This window comes from Ammospiza caudacuta, chromosome Z (genome assembly GCF_027887145.1).
Source record: "Ammospiza caudacuta isolate bAmmCau1 chromosome Z, bAmmCau1.pri, whole genome shotgun sequence".
Classification (NCBI taxonomy): domain Eukaryota; kingdom Metazoa; phylum Chordata; class Aves; order Passeriformes; family Passerellidae; genus Ammospiza; species Ammospiza caudacuta.
This window is the reverse complement of record NC_080632.1, coordinates 44,899,800-44,910,426: the sequence shown is the minus strand read 5'-3', so window position 1 is coordinate 44,910,426 and position 10,627 is coordinate 44,899,800. Positions and strand designations below refer to the sequence as shown.

At 43.5% G+C, this 10,627-nt stretch overlaps 1 protein-coding gene across 1 annotated transcript; it reads right to left on the bottom strand.

The window, feature by feature from the left end:
- Nucleotides 1–1,457: 1,457 nt before the first annotated feature.
- Nucleotides 1,458–10,251, bottom strand: CRHBP (corticotropin releasing hormone binding protein). Its single transcript, XM_058824071.1, has 7 exons — nt 10,120–10,251; nt 9,589–9,682; nt 8,819–8,976; nt 6,746–6,956; nt 4,972–5,120; nt 3,538–3,655; nt 1,458–2,164 (listed from the first exon to the last, which is right to left on the bottom strand). The coding sequence occupies exons 1-7, from the start codon at nt 10,198–10,200 to the stop codon at nt 2,007–2,009; spliced, it is 969 nt and encodes a 322-aa protein (XP_058680054.1). The 5' UTR covers nt 10,201–10,251; the 3' UTR covers nt 1,458–2,006.
- Nucleotides 10,252–10,627: the final 376 nt, after the last annotated feature.

The following is a 10,627-nucleotide window of genomic DNA, read 5'->3' as shown; positions in this document are numbered from 1 at the left end:
CAAGGACAGGGACCTGCTGGAGGGAGTCCAGAGGAGGCCACAGAGAGATCAGAGGGATAGAGCACCTCTCCTCTCACGAAAGGCTGAGACTACTGGACTTCTTCAGCCTGGAAAGGGGAAGTCTTAGGGGTGATCTAATTTTGGCCTTCCAGTACCTGAAGGGAGCCTACAAGAAAGATGGAGAGAGATTTTTTACAAGAGCATGCAATGGCAGAATAAGGGACATGGATTCAAACTGAGAGTAGGTTTAGGTTAGGTATTAGGAAGGAAATCTTTACTGTGAGGGTGGTGAGACACCAAAACAGGTTGCCCAAGGAAGTTGTGCATGCCCCATCCCCAGAAGTGTTCAAGGCCAGGCTGGATGGAGCTCTGGGCAGCTTGGTCTAGTGAAAGGTATTCCTGCCTACAGTAGAAGGGATGGAACTACATGACATTTAAGGTCCCTTCAAACTCAGGCCATTCTATGATTTTAGGATTATGGGATGTGATGTTTCTGACATTGGATGGTGATACCAACACTGCCAGCACTTCAGCACAGCTTGGGAAGCCCACAGGGGTTTGCATGAGGCTGGAGCAGAGATGTAGTGACCAAGAACCCCCCAGTCAGAGACCTGAGTCAGGGTTGCTTCATGTCGTGGAGTAGCCATCAGTATTTCTGTCTGTTTTCCTTGGAATTAAGTGAAGCATTCCCACAATCCCCACTTTTCCATAAACACAGCCCTGCAGGGGTGGATACACTCACCTGAGTCTGACCAGTCTGCCAAAGACATCCATCTGTTCATGAGTCAGTCACAAAAACAGGGCTTCCAAAATGAAAAGAGGGAGATTCCGAGGCATGCTCTGGTATTCACGCCCTTCAGCCACGGAAGTTAACTGCAGAGATGCTGAATAATCAAGACACTTGACTTTGGATGCATGACTGTGAGATTAAGAGCCACAATTTAGAGTGAAAGATTTCAGGAATGTAGCTGGATCAATTAGGTTTCATCATTAATTGAGCGCTGGAGGAGGAACAGTTTACTCTTGTTACTGGCAGGTGCCACTCCCAGAAAACATACCAATCAGACCTTGCTCTCAAAGCTGGTCCTCTACTGTACTTGTGCTTCCTGGAGTTCTTCAGGAAAGGCTGACAGTCCTTTCCTGGAAATGCCTGGAAAAAATAAATCAATATTTTTGTATCCTTGCCTTCATGGGTCAGCAGGACACCTGACCAAAAATCTGAAAGAGGGAAGGTACCAGTAAGTGTACTTCTGAAACCGATTCTGTGTGGAGGGAAAACCAACCTAGAGAAACCAAATTTTTGCTCATAATAGTTCATGGTTTTTCACCAACATGTATTCAAAATTTTCATTTCCAGAAAACTGCACAAGACTTAGGAAGTTTAATCAGTATGTTAAAAGACCTCTTCAGAAAAAATACAATATAAGAACTCTTTGCCAACTCTTTGAATGTATTTATTTATGTTTGGATTTGTGTAAGGAAGACTCATGCTATAAATTTTCATTAAAAACATGTCATTAGAAATAAATAGTACATTTATAGTCATAAGTAAAACAGTAGTTTTTATGCACACGAATGTTTGGCTTCCTCTTACAAAACAGGAATTGTATTTCACCACACTTTTTTGTTTATTTGTTTATACTTGATATAAAAGGATAAAGCTGCTGCATGAAGTTTATATTTATTGTGGGTTTAATATATCCCCATACTAGTTTTTTTGTCTATTTTCCTAATAATATTGATACAGGAAAAATATCCCTCTATTCTTGCTATTGATTTTCGATATGGTAAATGAGCTTAAACATTGCAGAAAGAACATAATGATAATAACAAAGATTAATACATTTGTTGCTTTCTCCTGCTTGCTGATGGGAATGACTGATTTGTATGAGAAAATAATTATGCTTACAGAAAGGCTTGACACCACCAGCTACTTAAAGGAAAAAAAATACATCATTATAGAACTTTATTTTCATTAGCTATGTGAAGATGCATGTCCTGGTTTCTCAGATACTAGGAAAGCAGAATTCCTCAATGCTGTTCTCCTTTCTTGTTTCGGTTTCCTGCAGATCCAGCTGATGATACTCAAATGTCACACGGTTGATGTGTTTGCCACTGGAGACCATCCGCAGCACAGTGTTGTCACAGCCAATCTTCATCTGGGCTGTTTAGGGAAAAGAGATATAAAGGGGCTATAAAGACGCATTTATATGAGAGAAAGTGAGGGAAAAGAGATATATAATGATGGGAATTATGAAGCACCAATACATGCAGTTTTGGAAATAAAGCAAATTCATGTGTCATGATGACTTGCTGGTGATGGTATTGCTGATTAACTTTTGTGTTTGTGAGTTTTGCTTTACAATGCTTGGTTATTTAATCAAGTATCCTCCCCTCCTCCAAAGGCTATTCCATATCTGTGGGCTGCTGTTAGATACCATGAGTGATGGGTAAGGGTAATGGCACTCTGTCCTGGAGTTAGCCAAAATTAGCAACATCAAAATGTTTCCCATTAGAAGGATGAGTGGATTTGTGTGTAAGGACATTCTTCACAGGAAGAAGGGCATTTGAGAGTCCCATCAAGACAAACTCAAATGGTAGTGCCCAGCACGTGGTCCTTCCACTCTGAGGGAAATTGAGTGTCACTAACTGCTGCTTTAGGCAAGCCATTTGAGTGGAGGCTTGGCAAAGCCTTTTTGTTTGGGGAGCTTGGGGGAACTTCCTCACTTCAGATCAGGAGCTGCTGAGATGGATTTCCACTTCCTTCACACCACCAGGAAAACACATTTTAATCTCATTCCAGTGCTCAGGATTATCATTCAACAGCAGTGCTTACCAGTTAAATCTTTGAAAAGTGCCTGGACTGTTCAGTTGTAGTATGATGAAAGGCAAGGGAGACCACAAGGGCCAGGCACATTCCTGCCCTGCAGCTCTGTGGAAATGCTGCTTCTCCAGTGCCCTGTCGGTACTGCTGAGATATGGCCGGTGTGCCTCAGCGGTTAGTCTGTCATACCACTGCCACACTTTGCAGTCTGCTATTGAATATTGGGGAAACTGGAAGTTCTTATTTTTATGGGGAGAAAGAAGGCACTGGACCAGCATGATAATGAAACAGGTTCAGAGCTCCAGCAAGTTCAAAATATAGAATGGGAGCTCTGAGGCTTTTGGGGTATGTGTTACACCAGCAGCAGAAAAGCTCTTAACTGAAAATGTAACAATTTGTTTACAACAAATGTAAAATGTTGTGAATTTCCAGACCTTTTTATGTGCTGACATTCTAATATTTATTTTTGTCATAGGACAAGAATTTTTAAAATATGTCTAATTCAGCCTTGTCATAATGGTTACTAAAGGGGCAAATGAAGGTGGTCATGGGTGTGCTGTAACACATAGCCAAACCACAGGCTTCAGCTCTCATGTTCTGCTAAATGTGAAATTCACCCTCTAGCAGGAAGTCCAGATGTGTGGGGGGATCTCTGCATGTCTTATTATGGTTAATTATTTTATTATGTGGAGGTAATTGGAAGAAGTTCTTACCAGACCCATGAAAGGAATGGCAGAGGTCAGCTAGTGGAAACATCTTGGATGGGTCTAAGCCAGCTCCTCCAAGAAGCTCTACAAAATCTCCCACTCCTGCACAGCTTGCAGATGGTTTCTTAAAAAGGCAGAGGCCAAAAGTTATTTACCATTCATCTTCAAAATGTAGCAGTTCTGCAGATACTATTGGAACTAACAATAGGTTTTAGAATCTCCTGTGCTTAAAGCTGTGTGAAATCAGTTTCTCATCCTGAGCAGTACTACCTTGATTTTATATTAGTAAGTTGATTTTCTTAAGGCATTCCAAAGAAAGACCTAAGTAGACTCTGAAAATTACTGACAAGTAGAAAACATGTTGATTCAACTGCTTTTAATGCAGATAGGCAATCTGGTTCTGGGTGCTTAAACACATAATCAAATTAATGCAGGCATGGGCTGTATGTATACCTATATTCAGCTGGCAGGCAGGAACTTCAGTTCCACTATACCATACTCACTCCTAAAAAAATGCTAAAATGCACCATTGTGGCAAAGTTCAATTAAGGTAGAAATTAACAAAAAGAGTATTTTTTCTGAGAGCAATGGCTTACTATATATTAAACCCACAATTTTCCTGAAATTAATGCTGTTTGCCAAAAATCTTTTGCATAGACACCTTGAGTACCTTTGGGCTGTCACCCCTATGCTGCTATTTAAGTGCCTGGTTTCTTTACCTTCCTTTGCTGTTGTCCTTTTCTGCTCACCACTGAATAAGTCAACTAATTCACTTGCTCATCTCTCAAAACCTAGCTTGTTCAGACACTGGCAATCTCCTTGAAGAGCTCAGGCTGTCAGACTCACTGCCAGGAGAAAAAAAATTTCCTTGCTCTATTCTTCTGAATATATTGTAATTGACACCTTCTTACAGCATCCAGACACAGGTATCACCAATAGCTCCCGTCTTCTTCTGTTGGTTTGTCATCAAACACCAAATACCCCAGATCAGACCAGAGAATGCTCAGCATATGGAGCAGGCAATCATTTGTGAGCACATTTGTACTTTGTGATAATACCTTGCTATCTAGTGGCTCCATTCTCTCTTCAGAGCATTTTCTGCTTTCATTAATTTAAATACAGACAGACAGCTCTCAGAGAGAGTGCTCCTTTCCTTATAATAAAATCCTTATCCTTTGCTATGGCAAACAATCGTTACATTCATTAATGGTGCTTTGCATGATCTGGGTGCCATTGCAACATTACAGAGACAATAGTGACAGAGACAGCCCCAGCTCTCCTCTCTGGGAGAAACCAGAGCCCTCATCGTGCACACAAGAGGTCCAGAACACCCATGCCTTAGCAGCCAGCATCACAGCCTATCCCTGCTTCACCCCTTCCTGCTTCTGTGCCCACAAAAATTGCACATGCTAATATTTTCTTAGGAAATAAAGTTCTCACCTTTAAAAAGAGACCATTTAAATGTCCCAGGATAAGATCAGATATTTTTATCACCACTGGGTAGATTATGGAGAAGCTGCAGTTTCTGTGCTGGTGAGGAATGACCATGGTAAACCTTCCCGAGGGGGTCTGAGAGATGACATTGCAAGCTGGGACATGGGAAAAGGTACAAGAGTTACTTGTCCGGTCATCATTGCATGTAGCAAAACTACATCATTACACTACCAAAAAAGCAGAGATATAGTTTAATTTCTGTGAGTTACAACCAAAGGCTGAAAAAAAAATTTGTGGTATTTTCTGAGGTTCTTGCATAGCATTTGTTCCTTAAAAATTCTGTCCCCCTTTTTTTACTATATAGCATGAGGTCTGACAGAACCTGAGGGTGAAGCAGTCATTAGAAGAGCTCACACCTGAAATCTGTACATCAGGGGCTCATGCTGTCAAGGGCTCATACAGTTTGTCAGTTTCAAGGAGGCTAAACATGGATGGAGGAAGGAATTGTATTTAGTTTTGACAGCTTATTGCCTGATATTGCCAGTGACTCCCTAAATCCTGTTCTGCTCCTCTGAACTGGAGTTCCTTAGGCTGCAAAATATCTCATTGAAATGGGAGCATGATTTTGTCTTTAAGTTCAAACTTAAGAGTTCATGTAAAGGAGTAATTTCTACGTGAGCAACCCGAGGGATCCTTGGCATAGCTCTGGAGTCCTGCAATTGCTGCAGCAGGACAGTGACACCAGCCACCTCCAGCAGCTGAATACAATAATCACATCTGTGGGCATGAAGCCACACCAGAGTGGGGATCTAGCTTGCGGGCCCAAGTCTGAATAATTTGGAGTGAAGATGTAGCAGACATACTGTCACTGCTTTTCGGTTTGGGGGGAGGCTTTTTTTTTCTTTTTTTGTGTTTTTATTTGGGTTTTTTTCCCCCTTTTCTTGTTTTTGGGGAGTTCGTTTGTTGTTTGGGTGGGGTTTTTTTGTTTGTTTGATTTTTGGTTTTTGTTTGTTTTGCTTTTGTTTTGTTTGGTCACTTCGAGTAATTAGGAGATAAATCAGACTGGCCTGAACAATAATTGTTAAATGTCCTGTCCTCTTTGGAAAACATAATTCAAGTGAGGAACAGGTTACCCAGACAAGTTGTGGGTGCCCCACTGCTGGAAAAGTTCACAACCAGGTTGGATGAGGCCCTGGATAACCTGGTCTAGCATGTGGCATTCCTGGCCATGGTGAGGGGGGTTGAAACAAGATGATCTTTATGATCTCTTTCAACCCAAGCTATTCTATGATTCTGTGACAATTTGTGCCTTGCCAGCTCAGAGGCTTAGGCAAAGAACTTGCAGGTAGATCTCTGTGATCATATATCTCTCATAACTACCATATAACCATTCAATACACTGATTTTACTGTTGACCTGTCTCAAATATTTTTTCCTCATTGTTCATCCAGATCTAGAAAATGCTGAGATTGAAGTTACTCAATTAATACTATTTGTTCTAGCTAAATATGTTGGAACATGCCAATATTAGATTGGGAGGGATCTTATTTGAAAGAAAGAACCTTATGGTCTTGCATATTGAAGCCTGTGTGACCTCTTAAGGTCCTTTGTTTTCTTGGGACACACACTGAGGCTGAGCAGGCATGCAGGTGCACATGGCTCCACCACAGCCATGTCAGTGCGGATAACCACAGTGAGAAAACTCAGGGCAAAGCAACACATTCTCTTGGCTTCCTGCCCCAAATTCAAGCGCCCTTGGCGGAATGAAATACAGACTTACGGAAGAGGTTGCTGCTTTTCTTGACTGTAACAGTAAATCCATTGCCTGGTAGCTGAATCCTGAAGAAGATCATTGCCACATTCTGTGATGATCTGATGGTCCTCTGAATATTCCCACTTTCACAGAAGTCTACGTATCTTTGAGAAGTGGTGAGAGGATGGTCCAAGGAACTGGGAAATTTCTCTCCCTTGAGTATCCATCCATCAAACACCTACAGAGGTCCAATAATATAAAACTAGGTTTTGTTTAATACTCCGTTAGCAGAGAGCAGAAACGTGAAGTATAACAGATGCTCTTTTCTTTTGACACCAAATAACCTGTTCAAAGCCACAAACTGCAAACAAAAATTGGCTGTATTTATTGATTTCCTAATATTTGACTAATTATTCATGCTTCAATGGATGTTTAGGAAAGGGATACGTGTAACTTTTTTTTTTATCTCCCTCAGGTGAAAACTTTTGTTACCTACTTCTTTTTTTTTTCACATTCTTTTTTTTTCTTTGCAATTGCATTGTTACTATGGGGAGTTTTTGACCAGCTTGATTTAGATGCTTTACAGCTTGTCATTAATAGTCCCAGTGGTCATGCAGAGATATTGGAATACAGAAACCTTTAGGGAGGAATTATTGTCAGAGGTATTGCTCTCACTTGTGTCAGCTATTTTACCTCATCCTAACCACTAGAAAACAAAACAAATCCTGCATTATTTGTTTGAACCTTAAGCATCAACTTCTACAAATCTTTCCTTCATAACAAAAAAGCAACAATTTTCCCTCACCATCTTCAGATCAGAAGCAGAAATACGTATTAGTTCTAGCATAGATAAGCAGCTGCCTGCCTTGCTGCTCAATTCCCTCCTAGCTGCTCTCACATGGCAATTCCTTGAACACTTCAGTCAATATTCCCAAAATTCAAGGACCAGGTTCAGCTGTCACTTCAGTCAGTAATTCTGATGTGAGACTTCCTGATGAAAAAACATCAGGATCTGTCTCTGGATTTGCCAGAACTGTACGTTTCTGGAGTAATGGGATGCAGATGCTCAAATTACATGAGAGAAAAGCTGCCTCAATATATATAGAGAGAGAGCAATATAATAGAGAAGTTTGGGACACCATTACCAAAGAAAGGAAAGCTCAATAAAACATAAAAGACATCTTGGCATTTTTCTAGCCTCCATGAGTGACCATGAGTGCAGGTACAAAAGCCTTAGCCCCACAAGAGACTGAAATCAGCCTCCCTGCAGACACGTGGGGAGGGATCTCAGCCACGATATGGAATGGAAGGACAGAATTCTGAGCAGGAGACAAGGAAAGGGCTGAAGGGCAGCTTTCCTCCTTCACCCTGTTCCTGGACCTCAGCTTGCCACTAGATGGGTTGCGGTCTGTTCTGTGCCTTGCCAGTTCAGCACAAAGGGAAAAGTGCAAGGCGAAGGGAGCCAGGGACCATCGAGTCTCCCCTTCTGCCCTTGACAGAGTTCAGATCTTGGTGAAAGCTCCTGCCTGCCAGAGAAATGTGCTGGTAAAGTTTTTTAACTCTGGAATATAAATGGTTCTGAGTCATGAACCTCTTTCTGTTCTGAGCCGATATCCTGAAAAGTTCTAGCAGGGAATTTTTAAAGAAAACCTGCAATGATCCACTCACTATTAATCTGATGCTAAGTGACCTGAGAGCAGAGGTCCCAGAGCAGTAACAACGATCCAGAGATCTGTATCATTATCTGCTGGGCTCATCTGATTCACAGTGCAATGAGTAAATCCTACTGCCCAAGTTTCAGCTGTCCACCTGGGTATGGACACACCATAGAGGCACTTCTGGAAAAGTTCAGAAGAGCCAGTACTGTAGGCTGGAGAGGGATCCTCATTCTGCTTCTGGCTTTGCTTTAGAGTGGTGGTGATGGGGGGGACACAGAGTGCCTCAGGGAGGGGAAAGAGCCATCCCAGGGGAGGTTGCTTTGCCTGTTTTTTACACACAAACACACACAAGACATAGATGTGAACATGCGCTCGCCTGCCCCTTGCACACACAGCAAACACCTCACAAGCCAGAGCAGAGCAGAGACTTGCAGCTACTTACCTTCAGGAAGTCCCCGCCTTGGCAGTCGATGTTTACAAAGTCGTAGTGAATTGTGATGAGCTCCTCGGGCTCCCCGATGAAGAAGGTTGCGCAGTGCAGCTGTGGCTGGTCTGCGGTGAAGGTGAACTGCCCCTCTATACTCAGCATGTCAATGCACCCTGGAGAAGAAGGGACAAAAGGCTGCTGCCTCTGCCTGCTCTGGAGGAAGACTCCGTGCCAGCTCCCACTGTGCAGGGAAGGAGGGGGACAGGAGAGACCCCCCCGCACTGGGATCCGGCTGGCAGTGAGGACAGGGAGAGCCAGCTGAAGCAATTAGGAGCCTGCTGAGCATCAGAGGATGAATAGTAACTGGCAGGTGTGAGCACAAACGTGTGGCGGGGGGAATGAGGGGGGATGGTGTGTCAGTGCATCTCTGAGCAGAAAACTCTGTGTGTACATGTGCACAAGTGTACAAACACTCTATTCTTTCAGATTTCTCTCCAGTCACAGCTGCTACACCTGCCCCACCCCTTGGCAATGTGATCCTGCCTAGGGACACGGGTAGGAAATCCCCATCTGACTCCAGTTATTTGGGACCATTAACTACGAATCCCAACCCTCCGCCTTAAACCACAGGTTTCTGCATGTTTAATGCTCTGTCCTTCTTCTCCCTAGTCTTGCACAAAGCTCCTGCAGCTCTGTTACTCCCAATTAGCCCCTTTCCTTCCCTGAGGTACCCACAGGATTCTCTACCTGTCAGTAGTCCCTACCAGAGCACCAAAGAAACTCACGGAGCGACCGCCGGTAGATCTGTCCTGCTGACAGCTCTCGCTTCAGATCCTCACTGAGTAGTAGGAAGGGGTCATCTTCACCAGCATCCCTCACCTGGTTAAACATGGAGGGCAAAAAGAGTCTGGGGCAAAGTGAAATGCAGCTGTCTCCCTGCACCTCTCAAGAACAGGCACAGCATGTTATGTCCCCCCTCAAGAAACAGTGCAGCTCCAGAAGAGGTCAGGCTGAAAGCTGCCAACCTGCAGTAGAGGGGAAATAAACTTGGGATCTAAGAGCTGAGCCCAGCAGCTAAGTGCATTGAGAGTTTCTTAAATCCTCAGCAAAATTGCTGAGCATAAATTAATAGAGGGGTAGTAGAGAATACATGGGACTGTTGCATTAATGTTACCCAGGCGTAAGCTTAATGCAGGAGAAGTAGGAATAGGAGAGGGAGAGGGAATAAAGCACAATGCTTGAAAGGTGAGAGCACAAGTTAGAAGAGAGCAGCTAAAAGCACAGTGAGATGTTTAATCACCAGCCCTATTGCTCACCTCCAGGTATCTGGTTTCTCCTTTGGAAGCTGCCAGGAAGATGAGAACGAGGTGGCATTGAAACTGGAAAGCAGACGGCATGCTGACACCTCCTCTGGCGGCTGTCCCCCTGGCCAGGTTTCTCCGGGTCTGTGCCGGTATGCAGAAGCCGCTGGGGTGTCTTGGAGCGACTCTTTTTATAGAGCTGTTGGGAGGGGAGGCACTTGGTCCCCGTACTGATAGGGTAACCCATGGTAACTGAATTCCTCTCGCAGTGACACAGTACGTGGGCATGACAAGGGTCCAAATTACAGCCACAAATTTTCAAGACGGTTGAATTCCCCTCTCTGGCAGATGTCTTTCCTCCTAATCTATCTGGTGGAATAGCTGAAAACCTCTGGGGGAGAGAGGCCATCCCTGTGCATATATACAGGGCACTCATACACTGTGTTTGTTTCCAGTTATTCCAAAGCAAGCAATGAGGAGCATCCCTGCCTCCTCCTGGGGCAGTCCCGGGGTATTTCAGACC